Source organism: Sylvia atricapilla, chromosome 2 (assembly GCF_009819655.1).
Source record: "Sylvia atricapilla isolate bSylAtr1 chromosome 2, bSylAtr1.pri, whole genome shotgun sequence".
NCBI lineage: Eukaryota > Metazoa > Chordata > Aves > Passeriformes > Sylviidae > Sylvia > Sylvia atricapilla.
Genome location: NC_089141.1, coordinates 88,649,490 through 88,669,728, shown reverse-complemented (window position 1 = coordinate 88,669,728; position 20,239 = coordinate 88,649,490). Strand labels below are relative to the sequence as shown.

At 41.8% G+C, this 20,239-nt stretch overlaps 1 protein-coding gene across 1 annotated transcript in view; it reads right to left on the bottom strand.

Annotated features, from left to right (window-relative positions):
- LOC136375175 (E3 ubiquitin-protein ligase SH3RF3-like) overlaps positions 1-20,239 on the bottom strand; it is a 92,576-nt gene that overhangs the window by 59,700 nt on the left and 12,637 nt on the right. Inside the window, exon 4 of the mRNA XM_066340543.1 lies at positions 2,321-2,689. Within this exon, the coding sequence (XP_066196640.1) occupies positions 2,321-2,689 (369 nt within the window). The remainder of the gene's footprint in view (positions 1-2,320; positions 2,690-20,239) is intronic.

Below are 20,239 nucleotides of genomic sequence, written 5' to 3'. Positions count from 1 at the left end.
GAGATACGTATTAATATATGTAAACGCCACACTTGGGGTGACAGGGTGCAATGACACTTTTTGGAAGAAGAGAAGCCTCTTTTCACTAAGGTTGATCTGAGGCACCAAGACTCTTCTTCCCCTCCTGGATTTTGGCCAAGTTTTGACCAGCAGTGATAGAGGCATGTGCTCAGCTGCCTTGTCTGCAAACTGGCTCTATGCCCTGAGGCAGAACCACTCCCCAGACCTGTTCCCACCATGTCCTTCATTACACCCCAGCCTTAGATGATCTTTTGACCATGGCAGCAATTACATGTCTTCCCATCTGCTGCAAAGGACCCAACCAAGTTTCCTGTGGGCTGGATTTCGATTATCATAACTTGTCACCGGGAACATCAGGCCCTTCTTGTCCTCTACCACTTGTGTGCAAATGACAAAATGGTTTGAGAAATGAGTGGGGTTTCCCATACCAGTTGTTCTGTTAAAACAGGGCAGATTAATCAAGGCATCTTTAGTTTCATGCTATAACTTTTGTGGTTCACTAGCTCAGAATGAGTCTTCAACATGACTCTAACAAAAAAGGGTGTGTGTTGTGTTTCTCTTGACTAGCACAGCAACAGAAAAGCCACTGTCTATCCCGTCTCTGTGAAGTCCAAATGTGTCATCTCAGTGCAAAAAATCTGAGTGTCATTTACTTGACAAGTTTGGGACCCTCCCTCGTGTAGCGCTTGTACAGCTTCACAGATGTCCCAGTACATCTTGGCACCCATGCTGCATAGTGTGGGGGCCATAGCCTCACCTTCACCCTTCTGCTGGGGGCTGAAAGAGGGGGAAGACCTTACACCACAGAAACCCTTCCTGGAAAACTCATATGGAAGGAAATGAGTGCTATTACAGTTGAACTGAGCTGCCTCTCTGGCTCCTACATGCATAGGCAGTGGGGGAAGGTGAGCAGCTGAGACAGGAGCAGAGAGTACTGCTCCACTGGCAGTGTCCTCGCAGTAGTTTTGGCTGGCCCAGCATCACACATGGTGTGCATGCAGGCACCCTGCCTCCCCCAGTGTCCTTGCAAACCTGTGCTGCAGGGGCCTGGGGCTCATGTTGTGGGTCACAGCAGGGCACAGCTATCAGGAGTGACCCCATGGTCTGGTGCACCTAGCTGGCCTCACAGGGGAGACCCACCAGCACTATAGATGGACATAAGCAGGCATTTCTGCCCAAAGCAGCCCCTACAGTTTGCTGCTTCTCCCTCTCCCTGCCATCTACATGCATACCATCATGGGCAATGGCGTTACATGGATTGCTTCCTGCTCCAGGCCACAGCAGGGCTGGCAACTGATACGTGTTTCTCCCTGTATGGGGACATGGATGTGAGGGCCCAGAAGGCATGTCCAGGAAAAGGGAAAGGATGGCTTTTTTTCAGCAGAGACATGATGTGTGGGAAGACCCTGTCATGCTGAGATTATCTTGGCACTACCAAGCAGCATAGACTATGAGGAATTGGTCTATGAACCACCTGTGAGTGTTAATCTGCACACACGCTGTGTAGATGACTGGGCATGAAGGCTGAGGCAGAAGAGCTTTGGGACCATGACTCCCTTCTCTTCTATACCTTCAAACTGCAAATTGACAGTTGGATTTTCTTATCCATACATACAGCATGCAACTGCAAAGGGTTTCAGTGCACCCCTGGTGAGTTTGGCTCCACTTTCTGCAGGGCCTCAGAAGCAGCCTCTTGGAAGCTCCTTTTGGGACCTGTGAGGATGTCTGGGAGAATGCTCTTCTGCATCCTCCTTTGAGAGGGGCAAGGATGGAGAGGGCTGCACTGTCAGCATGAGTGATGGTTTAAAAACTCCTTGGGTTTTTCTGAACGGCAGCTACTTGCTGGGTACAACATTTGTCAAAGTACAGCACATTTGCTCATCCTCCAGTGATCTGTACAGAAATAATTATTCTAAAAATCTTTTTTTATCCCAAGTGTGTGAATTTCATATTGACTTTGCTACCCTGCAGAGTAACAGATACGTTCAGGGTAATGGGATCACTCAAAATTACTCCTTTCTACAGCAGAAACTGGTCCAACAGTTACATTACTTCTAACAAATTGCAGGATTACTTTTTTGGTTTTTAAGGTGTTGCAGTATTGTGAGTCCAATTTGGCCTTATCCTCTGGCTTTTCATGCCTACTCACTGATTAATGCAAGGATAGGAATGGCAGATGTCACTGTCACACCAGGATGACAGCACCATATGAACGCGAGGGTGAGCCATTTTGGAAGAGGTGACACAAGGGCGTGCCACCTGCTAAGGATGCCCAAACCTCCCCTGTACCCCACCTTACCTGGGCTGGGGCACTGGAGGAGAGGTGGCTCAGGTCCCCAATCCTGGCAGCTGCCCGTGGGTCGCTGGAGCTGATGAGGACAGGGGCGCTGATCTCCATGGAGTGCCGGTTGCTGGCGGCCTGGGAGGACTTGTGTGTCATGCTGAGGGCGGTGAAGGAGTGGCGCTTCTTGGCGTTCTTCTTGCCTTCCACCTGGCGCTGGGCCGCCCCGGCAGCCCCCGCGCCGGCCAGCGTGGAGCACGGTGCCAGACCCACCGCCGCTGCCGCCGCCACCGCCACCGTCTCCGTCGCCAGCGGCATGTCACAGCCGGAGGCAGCCGCCGAGCACGTCTTGTCCATCTCCATGAGCTGCTTGGCAGATTCATTCAGCTGTGTGGGGACAAAAAGGGAAAAATAAAAAAAGGAGCTGTAGAGAGTGATAAGGTTCTCTCCACTGCAGAAAAGGAGGCTCAGGGGCACCCTATCTCTCTACAACCACCTGAAAGGAGGTTGTAGCATGGTGAGGGTTGGCCTCTTCTCCCAGGTACCAACTGACTGGACAAGAGGAAATGGTCTCATGTTGCGCCAGGGGATGTTTAGAATATGATATTAGGAAAAATTTTTTCACTGAAGTGGTTATCAAGCACTGGAACAGGCTGCCCAGGAAAGTGGTGGAATCATTGTCCCTGGAGGTATTCAAAGATTTAAAAGACATGGCATTTCAAGGCCATGGTTTAGGGGTAGGCTTGGCAGTGTTGATTCAACAGTTGGACTGGATGGTCTTAGAGGTCTTTTCCAATCTAAATGATTCTACAATTCTATGAATTTATTTGATAATGAGGCCAGGTGAATTATTTCCATCCACTTGTTAATGTCAGGAAAATCAAAAGAGGCTAAGTAGGCATCCAGAAGAGTTAAGCTAGAACCAGGCACCATAAATTGGTCCACATTAAGCTACAAGATTTAAAAACACAGCATTCCGCAAAACAGCTTGTCCCAGGCTGCTGTCAGAGCCTGGGGAAGAAGACAGGAGCCTCTTCATCAATGTTTTGCTGTTCTCAGTTCTATCACAGGCCTGTGCGTGATGTTTGCCACACACAGTTTTGATGAAGGGTACTGTTTCCGAATCTTCCCAGTTTCATCTCCCTGCCTCCCACCTAACACAGGTTATCCAAATGCAGATACAAACTGAAGGCATTTTCCCTAGTTGTATCACATAAACTTTGGAAGAGCTTGATAGCCACTGCAAGACTTGCTCAAGGTTCAGCTTGAAAAAGTGGTCTCATCAGTCCTCTTGAAGGGTTCAACACTTGACCTACAGCCCATGAACACTGCTCTAGGAGGCTAAGCTTTCCAATCCACACTCACAGATAACCTCATGTCTATGCAGGCCAGAGGCATGCTGGGTGGCACGACCGTGTCACTGAAGGCTCTTATCTCCCAGTCTTTATAACTCATCCAGGAAAGCTACACTGTACACAGCTGGAGAAATTTCAGGCACACAGGGATGCTACCATCACCAATGATACATGAAGTACACTCTGAAGTCAGCAGAGCTTTCTGCACAGCACTCATTGCCAATATATCTTTCCTCGAGGGGCGTTAACAGCTGATGGAAAATGCCACATTTTGCCAACAGACCTTTATATTAAACTAGGATGCACCGCAATATGTTTGCATTTAATGAATAAAAACAACATATGAAAAAGGGAACCACAGCTAATGCACACATGTTTTTGCATTCACTGCTATTCTGAGACCCACATAAACCAGAGGTGTATGTAGTATTATTCTATTATATGACCAAAACTATATTATTCTATTATATGACTAAACATTCTATTTAATGACCAAAACTAGGCCATTTTTTTCTGCAACTACTTTTATGCATTACGGCAGCATCCAAGAAACAGTTGAGGACAAGGTCTTCCAAGGCTCTACTAAAAAAAAAAAATCTGCTCCAAGCCATGCCAATTTTGAAACCTAACACAACTGAAAATAAAAGGGAAAGAGAGAGGGAAGGGAAAGATAACAACAGAAACGTGCAGTTAAACTAATGTGTAACTGCGTTGCTTTTATAACTCCCAACCACTGTCACCATGTGGAAATGAAAGAATAGATGTTGCTAGCCTTGGGGCCAGTCCTCCTGAGTTTGAAATCACTTCTTGACTCCACGAGGACTCATTCAGTGTAACAGACAAAAACCACACTAACATCTAGAAAGTAAACCTCAACTTGCAGGATCCTTCTTTCTGTGACAGCTTCCACTAAGTCAACCAAGAGCCTCCAATTAATGACACTTCACTACTTTCAGAGCTGCTGGGAGTCCTGCAACCATTCAATTAGCAAGTCATTTTCCCAGCTGCACTCTCCAACTTGAGACCATGCTTACAGCCAGCGTAGTGCACTGCACCTGCCAATTTTTGCCAATAACAGCTGATCCTATTTCAGATTCTTAAGAAATGTCCATTATTTCCCACTTCATCATGCTCTAAATTGGTACAACCTAATATTTGCCAGCAGGCTCCAAGTTGCAAGGAAACCAGATGGCTGTCCTCCCTTAAGTAGGTGTTACAGCTCTGCTTACTCCATTGATGAAGATAGTCTAGCTGAATTACTTGAAAAATTAAGGAGAAAAGGATAAATCCATCAAATATGTATGACTCTTCAACAGCAGAGGGGGAGAAAATTTTTGCTAATCAACAGCAAGAAGAAGAAGAAGAAGAAGAAGAAGAAGAAGAAGAAGAAGAAGAAGAAGATATATTAACTCTTTGAGATAGGAAAAAATAAACTTAAAAAAAAAAAGAATTTAGAACTTCTGATTTTACAGTGTGCTACATGTGGACAATGAAGTACTCCAGCTCTTGATATCAAGCTCTGAATCTCTTGTAAGAATTAGATTATAAATCCCACTGTCTGGAATCCAATTTAACACTGAAGCTGTTCTTTTTAAAACAACAAAATCCCTTACTTTTTTTGTTTGAAGCAGCATCTAGTTGAAATGTCAATAAGAGAGCAAGCATCCAAACATGAAGTGATAAAAAATAATCCTGTACTGATATAAACAAAAGTAAATCTCAGTATCAGTAGAAGATTAAAGACAGAAAGAAAACTTCTCCCCAGACAGTCAAGCTAATGAACTTTGAGAATGTCAGAGGCTTCCTGAAATACTGGGAAAAAATATTTTGGCCTGCCAAGATAAAACATGCTTTATAGCCTTACAACTTTATTTTTTGTAGAGAATTGTTTTTAAACAGCTTTGCCCACAGATGCTGGAGAGTACTTCCCAAATAGGCTATGAATACCAGAGAAAAGTCTGCTTACTACTTTGTAAAAGCAAACAGTTCTTCCTCTTCACAAAAAAACTTTTAGAGACCTTTTTTTAAACATAAACATGATTGCAAATTTCTTATTTTAAGCTCTGAATATGTAAACAAGCATTGCTTTCTGGTGTCTGTCATCTGATCTTAAGGCAGATTTGCTTCCAGATGAGGAGCTTAATGGAAAGTTCTGACCCACAGTCAGTGTCAAGAATTTGACATTTCTGGAAGCCTGTAGCTCTTATGACAATCTCTAATATCAGAACTCAACTTTCTCACTCAGTTTTGATCCCTTCTCTAGAAAGATCCTATATTTGAATTTCTGGTCCTACTAAGCTTAAAGTGACTTGAGACCTATGCCCTTGAGACTGCAGCAAGACTGATTTTACCCCAAATCCATTCTTTATAAAGGGGATGTCCTAAAAAAGTTGACATAGGATTTAGAGGGATAAGGCTTGGATTTGAATGCCAAACCAGTCAAACATTCCCAGCAGCCCCACAATCCTGTCTTAGAAATGCAAAATCTTGCAACAGCAGACCTTATATTATCTAAGGGACTTTATCATGCAAGAGATGTGATGAAATGGTGCAGTAAAACTGTTCACAGGGTCTCAGTGACTATTGGCTGTGAGTCTTGCATGCTGAGATAAGGATGCACCAGTCTCAGTTCTTGGAGCTACTGTGCCTGTTTCTCAGGAAGACCTTCCCCAGCTGTGAGTAGTCATACTGGACACAGCTCTAGCTCATCTGGTTTTGGGAGTGAAAAAGGGTGGGAGTGGAATACCTCTGTGCACAGAGCCTTGTTCACCTCTAAACAACCTTTTTCCTGCAATGGGAACAGTAATCAAGTGCTGTTTATTAGAAGTTTAGTGGCCTTGATCAGGAAGCCATACTCTCCACCCTGCCACAATGCAAGCAGTCATGACTTTAGCATCCAGGCAGAGAGCCCATGTGATATGAAGTAATGGACTTCTTTTTTTTCCTTCTTCTGGCTTTTAGATATGACTGTCTTAGATTCCCTACTTGTAACTTTACCACACAGGTGACAAATATTTAGCTACATCACTCAGGACTTCTCCACTGCCAAAATTATTTTTTATTAGTCTCTACGTAAATCTCTTTTTTTTTTTCTGCAGAATGTATCATGGTGAGTCTCTGTTACACGTGCTTGCATGCACAGATATACATGCACACTTCTTATTTCTAATACATGTGGGTTTAAGAGAGACCACCTGTAAATTATTTCAACATATTTCTCTTTTAAGGATGAGCAGATATAGGAGAGGAACTGTCATCTAATTGATAGTTCCATGTGGGACAAATATGTTCATTATATCTCAATATGACTTAATGAACTACAGTTTCAATGGGCAACATTATACACCTACTTACATGTCCCAGATGAAATGAGAAGTAAAGAAAATCTACTTCTTGTCTGATGTGGGTTACAATTAACTCTAGGTTTACTTCAAACAGCAAATTATTACTTTGGAGCTCGTTGTTATTATTTTGGCACAAGAGATAAACAGGGGAAATTTAGGTCAGATTTAAATAATTAATCCTTACTACACCTCCCTTGACAAATATGCCAGTGCATTTATTAATCCATGTTAGTGGCAAAATTATTCTGTCCCAGTTCAGACTTCCAAGGGACACTGATACATCGTGATCACAACAGCAGCTCATGGATTGTGCTGTTTCACTGATAGTGCTGTCTTCTGTAAAAAGGAGGACAATTCTGTTATTGAATACTCTTAATTTCTTGACGCTGTTTTTTACACCACAACGACACAGGCTCCGACTCCAGAAGGCTGAAAATGACTCCTTTATTTTTGGGATGCGTCTCCCTTTTATACTATTCTACACAGACAAATTCTATTGGTGAAAGAAAGACAAACCTCTTCAATCCCATTGGTCAGACCAGAGGGACATCAAGAAGAAGTCCCTCCTAGGAAAAGGAATGTAAACAAAGTTACAGTTACAAAAACATGTCTCTTGTTTACAGAAAATTCTCTGGGGAAAGAATTTAAGAAAACCAAAATATCTCAGGCACAAACCAGGGCAACAATTTCTTGTCATTTAGGTCTGGGTAAGGGATTAATTTTTGACTGACATCTGCCTTATCAAAGAGAGGACCTCACTGTGTGGCTTACAAATATACATCAGCATGTACTTGACATCGTGCAGACCAAAGTGTTACTAATGTGTGACTAAAATGTCATTCTTTTCTAAATAAGTAAAGATTGCTTAAATTCTCAGTTTTACGCGTGTGATTCAGTATTTTGATAAACTGGAGCCAATTTGGATCAGAAAGTATTACTTTATTAAGACTTTAATTTGTCACAAAATCTTTTATTCTGTCTTTATGGAAACTATTAACTAAAGAATCATGCTGTTCAAATACAAGTATAAGATCAAAACATACAGAAAAGAAATACAGGCATAAGACTCAAACCAGTTTTAAAAGCAAAAGGTTGCAAATCCCCTCAAATCTCTACATACCTAATACCAAAGAACAAATTGGAAAGAAAAAATATAATGCTCAAGGTTTTAGAAAGGAACTACTGAGCAGAGCAGAAAACAGAATTAAAATTATTAATAAAACATCTTCATGATATCCCCCTGAAAGACTGAAAATATTTTCACCTAGGGACTGCTGATTTTTATACTTTACAGTTCATAAATATTGAGATGTTCATGCCACATCCCTATTTTATGCCTTGAGGAGACTTTGTCAACTTGCAGTTCCCTATCTGATTTTGTGATTAAAATAAACAATCTGAATTTATTACTGCATTTTCACTTCAGAGTAGGTACTTTCAGGAAATATTAAGTTCGTATGCCCTCATTAAACTAGTTTGCTAGTATTATAATTTATGTTTTGAAGCACAGTGAGATTATTAAGTAACTAAGGGCATAACTATACAAGTTTCTTCTGTCTCTGCTGGGTTCCTAAGAGGACTACATCTGTAAAAGCATTTTCAGACCCAAAAAGTAGTCTTTCAGAAAGCTAAACCAGGTTTTCCTTAATATTATTTCCTTAATATATCCTGCAAATGCAGGATACAATCTTTCTTCTGCTGTAGCCAAGTAGCAAAACAGCCTTTGACTCAAATGGACATTAGGAGGAAGTGTATAATACTTTCTTTATCCCGTATTTTACATGTTCTTTGGTAGGTTAATACAGACGACACACAGCAATTCCAAGAGCTTACTAGTGGGATACTAGTTAGCAGAAAAATTTGTGCCAAAGGCTCCTTGACCAAGTAATATTGAATATATCTATAATTTTAATCTTTTATATCTTTTGTTAATTCAGATTTAAAAGTGTTTAGAGAAAGGCTCCAAAGTTTTCCATGGAAAATTTAAATTCATTTAGCAAAACCTAAAAAATCCTATCTCAGTTTTTCATTTAGGCACCATCTTATGAAGAGTAATTAGTAAGGCAGAGTTTAAGACAAAATATTATAGCTAAACCAAACCACTATTTAATGGTTTTGTATTAATCTCTAACAATCCACTATTGCCTTTTCTAATTTATTGCCAGGGAAGAATGAGCAAATGTGGAACAGATTTTCTGTGAGTAGTTTATCCATCATGGAAGATAGATTTCTGAAACCCACACTGGGATTGAGGGCAGAGTTATTCCACGCACTCAGAAAATATAAGAAGCGCAGTGCATGCGCTTGCTTGAACAGATTCAAACTAAATGATAGTTGCAGAAATACTTTCCTAGAACACATCTCAAACTTCAAGTGTTCTGTTCCTCCAGTCATAGGTTGAGGCATACATCTCATTCTCTTTTCCAAAAGCCTGCTAAATATGTCAGCATGTTCTCAAGGAACAAAGTCCCTAAAACCCTACAGCAGATAGCCTTCCTAACCAGGGTCATCCACATACACAACAAGGTATAGTCCAGAAAAAGCCAGCCAATAATTGTTTGTTTACAGCATGGGTCTTTGAAAGGCAGCAGTACTTAGCAATCTATTTGCCTGTAATACAAGATCTTTCTCATTTAGCAGCAGTGTCACTTCTAACACACTGAGGAGCTGAAGGAATGTAGCTGAAGGAATATTAGAACAGCATGTGCTTGGACGAGCGTGTCATCATGATCTTGCAGAATGAAAATAAATGATGCGTGCACCAGAAGTAAACATCAAGCCCTGGGTGGTGAACTGGGAAATTTTTTTTCTTTCCCCTTTTTTCCAAATAATTTTAAGAATGAAAATGGTTTGCAGTGGTGGGGAACAAGTTTAGTGTATCCCAGAGAAATGCAAAGTCTGCTGTAAAGTCTGCTCAGGAGTTAAGCACAGCAAGAAATGTTATGGAAACTAATCTCTAAAGAACAGAGAAGAGAGAAAATAAAACTAAATGCAATATCATTAAAAATAGATGAACTCTCCAAAAAGAAGTATGCTTTCTAGATTTCCCTCCACTTCCTGAAACAATGCTAGCTATTTAGCCTTCAGCTCCAAGTATGAGGACTCTCTTGCTCTGATCTGTCATCTCTGAATCTCTGATCTGCTGTGTGCCTTCGATATGCCTAAGGATTTCCTTTTTATTTCTATCTGTCCCCTATGGACACCCTTTCCCATAATGAGACACTCATGACTGCACCAAAGCTCTTTTGAAAGCAAGAAATGTAACCAAATACAGCTTTATTCAACATCATAAAGAGTGGGAGAACACAGCCTATTTTTACTTATAAATTATTCAGAAACCTAAATAAAACGTGCAGTCATGAATTCATGGGCTTGATCCTAATTCCTTTGAAGTCAGTGGCAAAACTCCAGCTGCCTTCAACAGTGGAAGGACTGGTGCCCATCTGGCACCAATTTCAGTACCAGAAGAGTCCTTGTTGAAGCTTGTGTAGATTTTACTGACAAACTATTTTTTCATCAGAACATGAAACTCATTGGAACTTAAGTACTTCCCAAGAACTTTCTTGTTTTGACAAGATGTCCATCAGGAAATTGTTTCGCAGATGATGTTTCTCAGCTAAGTCAAGAAATTACCAAGGCCACAGTGTTTTAGGAGTTCAACAGGCTGTTTGGACTCCTGGCTGAAAGCCCCCATTTTGGGGAATAGCCATAGGAGACCTGAAGCAACACTCACACTTTCTGAATAGAAAGCCACCAGCTTTCTGGCTATGCTGAGTATCCTTCACTCTTGTTCTTGTAATCTGGAAAACCTTTGTGACTCCCCTCCTGAGTCTAGGTGTCCACCTGCACCACGAGGGAAGAGATTGGTGCTAGCAGAAGTGTGAGCAGCCTTGGGCTGGGCAGCAGCCTTGGTTGGGGGCCTGGATGAATCAGGAGGCTTTCAGAAGCAGTTCAGATGATGTCCTCATGCCTCACTGAAACCTGGCAGCTGTATGAGCCCTGTATCATTACAGCCAGTTATTGCAAGGATGAGAAGCCTCTGAAGCAGCTTTGTGCTGAATCTAGAAAGCCCTTCACTTGTGAAAACTTGCATGGTGAGCCAGCTGTATCTAAGAACTCCAGCACAAGCTAGGAAAGATTGTTTAGATCCTGGAGCAGAGCTGTATGGATCACATGTAAAATCTATGCAATATCTTTAAAAAGAGTCAAGTTTTGTGTTTTCAGAGTTTTCAGACAACATTCTACCTTCTTCCTTCCTTAATATTTCACAAGGCTCCTGGTGCTATTGCTTCCTCAAGTGAGCAACAATATCCATAAAATGATGAATTAACTGAAAATTGACAAATTAAATACCACCAACTAAGGAAGTTAAATACCACCAATTAAGGGCAGAGGACGTCATACATCAAGCCGGGGAGTCTTGAAGCAAATGGCTTCCAAATTATGGTGTGTGACCCCAAGTAATTATAAATGGGATTATGAACCAGGAACATCATGCTCATGTTGCAGAGACCCTTCTCTTCCTGATAGCTGCACTATGCACACATGCTACCAGACATGACATTGTGCTCTTTTGCTCATACTTTCAGATTTGTTCCTGGAAATATAGTTTTTGAGAATGCTGGTTTTGGAATGATCAGGTTTCTGTGAAAGAAGCAACAATACCACATCATTTTTTAAAGGAAAACGCTTCCAGCTGAATGAGACAAAAGATAAGGATAAAAGAAAAACACATATTTGCTGAAGTCCTTTACAAATTTGATAAGAGAGGTGTTCTGGTGGGTAATGATAAAAAGACCTACATCATCATCTCACACCATCAACGTTACCTGCAGAAAGCATGAAGTTGGATATATCTTTGGAGCTCTTGGAAGCTCTTAGAATTGCAGCACAAGGAGCATAAGGGAAAGCCAAAGTAATTTTTTATGTAATGCAAGGCTTTGCCTACACTAAGCAAGCAAGGAGTCTTTGTTGCAGTGATTTACAACTTTGTGTAGAATAAGAAATCTTGTGCAATCGGGGAAAATTAAGTTTTATGTGCTGCAACTGAAGATTACCTGTGGGGAATCGCATACAAATAAACACACTGTACTCTATCTCTGATAGAGCAGAAATGAAGAATGAAAGCAAATGCCAAGAAAATGTTTTGCTTCAATTGCTTGTAAAAGGAACCAAGGTATACACAATTCAAGCAGATATTAGCACTTAAGAGTTGTGATAAACAGTCTTTGCCCTGTGTGTACTATATTTAGAGACATTTTTTACTACATAGAGTTCTGGCTTCTGCTTCCCAAATACGAGACAGAAAAGGATTGCTGGATGTGGTACAGAGCATTTGCAATAGTGTGATGTCCCACGGGGCTGTATAGTTAGATTCTGTGTGCATGGAGCTGCTGCTACTGCTGGCTATAATGCAGGCTTGCTGGTTGTGGTGGAGGGTTCCTGCACCAGTTCCAGGGTCAAACTACATGTTTCTCTGGAAGCAGCCAACACCAATGGATGTCAGCTATCTGTCTGACACAAAACTGCTGTGTCTTTGGAGAGATGCATCTAGCCTTTGAGTTTACTATTTGCCAGTTGGGGTGAAAGTATGAGTCAGGACATATTGTGCTGCTGTTTCACCAAACCATTTGATGACTCCCTAGAGGTAGAGCTCTGAGATGTTTCTCTGAAATGGGAGGTGAACTGTGTGTGTCTGAAACGGGCAGATGCACCACAATACATGAATCCTTTGTGTGACAGGGACACTGGTCTTCTTAACTATGCACACAGATGAAAAAAAAAAGAAATTGTGTTGAAAGAGACATGACTTGACAGCCTGAATTTGTGTCTACATTGTTATTACAGTGCAAACTCTGCTTTGAATTGCCTGCACATTTAAAGCACCTTTTTCTCACATAGATTGGCTGATGCCTGGTACAGTAGCATGGCTCTTTTTTCTCAGTGGGAGCATTCATTTGCATTTTTTTTTCTCTCTGTGCAGTGACCAGTTATTTTAAAATGACTTTTACATAACCCTGTCTTACCCTGGAGACCTCTATACTCCTGTCATACTGCTAAAAGGTGAACAAAGGGTTGGGATGGCATTATGGGGCAGGGGCTGTGGCACATGGCATATTGCACACTGCACAACAGGCACATCTCAGTTTTTTTGGAAGCCTGACCAGTAACTGAAAGCCAGCCTGTAAGATATGAAAATAAGTTTTCTGTGCTATATGATGATGCAATTCAGTTCACAACCCTCCCCCCTCACCTTGTGGAAGAAAAATCTGGCAAGGGTGGACTGTGATAAACCCCCTAAACTCTGCAAATTCTCGACTGGAAATGGCAGCACTCAACCTCACACTCATGGCATGACTCACTGCCTCTCACCTCAAAAGAACATTTATAGACCTCTCTGGAGAATCTGCGATGTTAAAATATGATTGGGAGCAAGGCTGAGTTCAGAGTGAAAGGTCTCTTCATTGACTTGCCAACAGCTGCAGTCAAAAGTACACTGAACTCTGGTTATCAAACTAGAAATGTTACTTGTTCAACTTGTTGAGTTTAATTTCTGGTTCAGGGTAAAGGATGCATACCCAGCACAGTGGAATCATGCAGTGAAGCAGCTAGTTCCCCTGCCTCTTGTACACTCATCTGGAGCTGGATCAGTGTTCTGGTTTCTGCCCTGCTCTGCCACAGGTGTCACAGCTAGATAAGAGGTGTGTCATTTCTTCAGCCCCAATGAGCTTGGAGCAGATTGTTTAGGATGCTCAGGCACATGTGTCACATTACTGCAATAAAGTATGATGATTGCCAGCATTAGTCACTTTCATGACATCCATATGCAAATGCTGTTTATGCTAGTATGCTACAAGTGGAAGGAATTTGGGAAACCACTGCTCTAGGCCATGCTGTTTGAGCTCTGAGATGGCAAAAGGAATGGGCTAACAAAAAATCTGCACAGTAGGAAATCTTTCTGAAACTGCAGAACACTGGGGTTCTTTTTCCCTGTTTGTGGAATTATTCAAGCTCAAATATTTTCCTAACACATTCCTTTCTGAAAACAGAGTGACCTGCACTGCACCTACATTCTGTAGGCAGAGAGACAAGTTGTCCCAAGGAAACTGAAATTTTGCAGACTGTGACCACACCATGTGATGCAGTCACATAGAGGCATTTATTCATACTTTTATTATTTTTGCCATTAAATGTTGAAAAGTTCCCACCACACATCAGAATTCCATTGTGAGAAGCATTATGTAAACACAGAGTAACAAGACAGCTCTTGGCCCAAAGAAAGTACAATTTAGGATGGGGACAAGAGACATATTGCGTATAGTCATAGACAAAATATACAATCAACAAACTTATCAGCAAGATGGACAGAGGATTTTGCACAACGTACATGTTCTCTAGCCATCACAGCCAAGAACAATTTTAGAGATGAATCTGGAGGAGCAATGCTGATGCAGATGTTTGAAGCATTCATCACAACAGTGAAGAACAGAGCACTATGGAAGAAAATTGGGATTTAAAAAACTGACAAAGTGATTGTCATAGCTGGCATTCAGTAATAAATAAAAGACAATAGGCAGAGAGAATAATGAGTAAGCAAAGGCTTGCAATTAAGGACAAGTTGTGTGGGCTCTAGAGGACAAAAAAAAGGCTCCACAGAGAAAGAAAGGAGTAGTAGCAGATGATGGCATCAGATTGTCAAGAATGAGGCACGTCTGCATTTGCTAAGGATGCAAAAAGGATGCAGCCATAATCAGGGTATGACCTGATGAGAGTTTGATCTTTGTGAATGCTCAGTATCAGGTTGGACAAAGACTAGTAGAATAGCCAGTCAAATGAATGAATGAAACCACTCATGAGGATGTGATTCCACTGCCAATGTCTTTATTACTTGCCATGAAAGTACATTGTTCTCTCTTTAACCAGTGGCCAAAGAGAAAGTAACACATTTAACTGTGTACTGTGTACTGCACTGAAAACTCAGGTATGTGCTTAGTGAGAGCTCCTCCGTGCAAGGCAGACCTGTATGTCACTGGAATGGTGTGGAGCTGCCTTTACTTTGACCTTAAACTCAACCCTCAGGAGTGCTTTTGTGCTTCAAGGACCCCCATATGCCAAAACCTTGTGCTTGAGACGGAGCATAACCCTAAGCACTAACCAGTCAGGGTTAAATCATGACAGCCCCCCAGGTGCTGGAGGGCAGAGAAGCTCAGTGCCAGTACCAAGAGCTCTCAGATCTCATCTGTCCTGGGAGGTCTCCAGGATTCAGCATTAATCATCTCTGTAGCTCTTCTTCACTCCCATAGTTCATATATTGAGGGATAGTAAAACCTTGCATCCATCAAATCAATATAACCACACACATCTCTTTCCTGAGCAATGCACCTGTGGAAGTGAAAGGCTTTGGCTGCCAAACAGGCAAGTCTAAGCACTAGACTGGAGCAAGGAGGAAGATGCTGAGGAAATTATTTCTCAAAGGTTAGAGTTATAGTCTTCCTCCTGGGCTAGGGAAAAAAAAAGGATGCAAGATGAAGTCATGATTGTGAATTCCTTACTATGTTGTTAAAGCTGAAAAAGACCAGAGAAAAGGGATCAAGGAGATAACCATCAGGGAGTGCTCTCCCTCCTTCTGCATGGTTGCTTTCTTCATGAGAAACAGAGCTGCCTCTTTCCTCAGTGCCATCCCTTTAGCCATGTGGTAAGAGGAGAGTATCTCCAGCATAAGTCTACCACTGTCTGAATGCTCTGGCACCTCTGCTTCTTTGTCCCATGGTTTCCAGAAAAATTCTGTAACAGAAAAATTCTATTACAGAAAGCTCTCTCATGAAATTTCCTGTCAATTTGATTCAATTGTGTCTAAACAGATCGGAAGACTTCAAAGTCAGATTTAGAGCAGGACACTCCCTCCAGCCTCACTTAAGCAAAAAGTAATATTATTAACCTGGTTTATGGAGTATCTAGTATGCTTTGTCATAAAATTATAACTTAATATAATAATTAGGCAAGTCAAGGGACGACCAGGAGGTGGAAGAGGTTGCTTGCACAAAGTCCCACATTCCTCATCTCACCATTCTGTCATGATGTGCTTAGAGCACAGTGCAATGGCACCAATCACTGCAGGATAGCTGTGAGAGGGAGATGCTGCCCTCATAGACATGTTCTTCTGTGGTGTGAAATACCACATGGCCTCATTTCCCACCTCCCCTCTTTCTGCCCTGCATCAGCATGGATGTTCATGTGAGTTTGCAGTAAATGGGATGATGAAACAGATATGACTGGAAACTAAACCAACAACTCCAACTTAAATTAATAGCTTTCAACAGAGAGAGTTCCCTGATTCATTTCAGGCTGCAGATATATCTGGTAGTCTTGGAACATGGAGGGCAGAAGGAAAGAATTGTCACACATGAGATAAAAGCAGGACAATCCCTTTGGCAGCATCCCTTGCTTTTGTCAGATTAAAATGTCAGTATTATGCTCAAAAACAATGCTGCAGGAGATAAAATAAACAATGGCTGGTCTACTCTGTAAAGGAATAAAGTAAGCAAAACCAATGCAATTTCTTCTACAGTATAGACTAAACACAAAGGGGTCAGCCTTCAAGAGTCCTTCCTGTGTGTTCTAGAGAAAATCTGGAAAAGATAGAGATTCCTAAATTAATTCCAACTATCTTCCCCTGTTTCTGATTTTTGTTTTTAATTTGTAGATTCTTCCTCTAGTCATTTGAATTTGTTTTTTTCAATGTTCAGCTCTAACACCTAACAAATTGTCAGAGGATTTCAGACTTAAACATCTGGTTTTGGCACAACTAATGACATTCTTAGGCAAAAAAACCAACTTCATCTGTTATTTTTATTATTTGAAGCATGCATTCAGCATACACACACACTCCCAGATCTCTATGCCTAGAATAAAAACATTTTGACCATTCCAGCATTTGCAACAGTAAGAAGTAAAAAAACAGGTAAAAATGATTTATTGCTACATCCTATCAGTAAACTGTTATTCTTAAAACTACTCTTCTTTGAAAGTTCAAAAGGTCAAGCTCATACACATTTGTGACTATTTACCATAGTAGAATAAACATAAATTCATGGAATGGTTTGGGTTAGAAAGTACCTTAAAGATTGTCTGCTTCCATCCCCCCTGTCACTGGAGAGCTGCTCCAGCCCTCTGATCAACTTTGTGGCCCTTCTTTGGACTTGTTCCAACAGGTTCACATCTTCTTTATGTTGGGGTCCTCAATAGTGCTGTTGGATGCAGAACTGCAGGTGGAGTCTCATGAGAGCAGAGGAGAGGGGGAGAATCATCTCCCCTGCCCCAGTGGCCATGCTGCTTTGGATGCAGCCCAGGATGTGGCTGGATTTCTGGGCTGTGACTGTGCACTGCAGGGTTGTGTTGAGCTTCTCACCCACCAGCACCTCCAAGACTCTTTTAAGGGCTGCTCTCAATCCATTCTCCATGCAATCTGTACTTGTTCTTGGGATTGTCCTGACCCAGGTGCAGGACCTTCGCACTTGGCCTTGTTGAACTTTGAGGTTCACATGGTCCCACCTCTCAGGCCTGCCCAGGTCCCTCTGGATGCTATCCCTTCCCTCCAGCATGTTGACCACACCACAGAGTTTGCTGTCACCAGCAAACTTACTGAGGGTGCACTTGATCCCACTCTCCATGTCACCAACAAAGGTTTGAAACAGCCCTGGTCCCAATGCTGACCCCTAAGGAATGTCACTCGTCACTGCTCTCCACTTGGATATCAAAATGTTGACTGCCACTCTTTGAATGTGACCACCCAGACCATTACTTATTCACTGAGTGCTTCATCTGTCAAATCTATGTCTCTCCATCATACTTATGCAGCATGCTATCTTCTGAAAACAGAGATCAGACGGGACTCTAACAGGCATTCCTTGGCAATTCTTTTTTGCTGTCACGCTCATCAACTGTCCCTCCTGTTCCTCTGATGGAGAGCATCTTACCCACCACTGGAACAGCAAAGGATAATAACATGTGCTTCCACCTCTGCCAGGTCCTTTCACAGTCTGGGATTTTAATATTGGACCCACTTTCCTTCACCACTCCCAGCATCAGTGCTCTGGCAGACACATGGAAACATTTTACTCTTTGCTTATGGGGCTGTGACTACTAGCAAAGGGGCAGAGAAGGTGGCCAGTTTGCCAGAGGCATCTCTCAAAACCCTCCTACTGACCCTCCATGTATACATTTGGATTTAAGGTCCCCATTCAGAATTTTAAAGCATCAGGAAAGCTCCCCTAGAAGGAAGCTAATTAAGATGTGCAACATGCACTAACAAGGAAACACTAGGAAACAAGATGAAGAATGCTGGTGTGAGAAATAATAAAATCCTCTAGGATTTTATGTTTAATTAACTGCTAGACAGTGTATCTGTTGACATATAGCCTCTTAATATACATTCATGCATTAACTCTAGGTAAGTGAGACTGAAATACACTTTCTTTTCAAAAGGAAAAAGATCCCAGGAAGTCATCAGTCCTGAAACAACCTTCAAAAGCTGTCAGAGGTTATCAAAGGCGATCAAAGGCTGGAAAAGAGAAAAGATCTCTTCAGTATCTTCTCTAGAGAGCATGGACTGCTGATGATATGCTCTAGACCCCATTCAGAGCCCTGGGACATTGGGTATGCTCAACTGGGAATGCTAATTTCTAGTGCTTAGAAACCTGCACCATTGCTGGAGTTTGTCACTGCAATAGCTACATGCTGTGAGGCTTCTGAGCACCACAGGCAAGTCCAACACTTTTGTTGCACAGGCAGAAGTTGTCTCTAAGAGATGTACTGTCTATTTACTTGGTCCTTCTGAGATCATCACTAGTGCTTGTTTTGTAACACAAGTAACTCTGCAACCGTAACACAAGAACAAAAACTTTGAGGCAGAACCCAAAACTCAGCATAGAAAAACCAAAAATGAGACAGAATTGCACCCAGGACCAGAAAACATATATTAAAGCACAAGCATGGTTCAGGTGATCTGGAGGTGAACGGAAGGGCTGATGTGCTGAGAGCACAGGAAAATAGCAGCAGATACAAAATTCAATAGGCCAGACCCCAGTCAGTTTGCACCAGGCAAGATGACAAACAGGATTTTGCATGGGAAGTGCTGGAAGTCCCTCAGGGGATCATGGCTACAGACTGAAATCTTGTTATCAGATCAACTTCGATACCTAGGAACCAAATTTTTGGCACCTAGGAAGTAGCACTTCAAAAATGCCGTGAACAGATATAGAATTGCTATACATGACTTTGAAAGATTCAGGAAATGAGCTTGTTTGCAAAGGTTGTGTGCTTAAGTTGCTTGTGCTGGAAATCTTTTTTTTGCTATAAATTGCTCCAGAGAGTTATTTTTACAAAACACAGTCTAGGAAATTCAGATGTTACTCATAATTAGGAGGGGTGGGTGGGAAAGATATTTTTGGATATGACAGCTGGCAAATTTCTGGTTCAACAAGCCCTGAAACAATAAGAGGTGATAACAGCCCGGATCTGGTTTTGATGAATAGAAATATTGGTCATAACATATAAATCCGAATAAATTTGAGTTCATTCAAATGAAAGTAGGCAAGAGTAAAATCAAGAGAAAACCTGTAACTAAAACTGTCAGTTCTCAAAAGGCAAATTTTCGCAACCTACAGCTGTGTCTAAATTTACATGCTGGCTCTCACCATGGCTCACACAGATCTCATAATTGTCTGGGCTGGAGGATGACTCAAATATGACAGTACTCCTACCTACCTCTGTATGCAGGCTTCCCCCCTGTGGCACCCACCTGAGATGAACTTCAGTGTAAATGTGGTGTTCCCTGACAAGGAAACCAGAAAGCAGCCTTGCTTTTACATGTCCAGACACAGCCAGAAGGGAGTGAGTGTCTCAAAAAGGTCTACAGAGCAGAGGTGCTCAGCTAGTCCAGGGGAAACCTGATATTTAAGTCAAAAGGTGACAGTGCAGCTCAGTTTTGTATCCTGAAGATGGAGGAAAGTGTTAGAGAATCTATATGAACGATCACTTTAGGAAGGGTGCTAGAAATCAACAGAGAACTTAAACCAGTCAAATTAAAAAAAAAGCCCCAAATTTTCTGCCCAAAGTCATGCTCATTTACATTTTACATGGGAAATTAAATCAAAGAGCACAAGGTTCTTTATTTATAGAAGCAAAAGGGAACATAAGAAATCAAGCTGTTACGCAGAAAATATGTGCCACAGATTAAA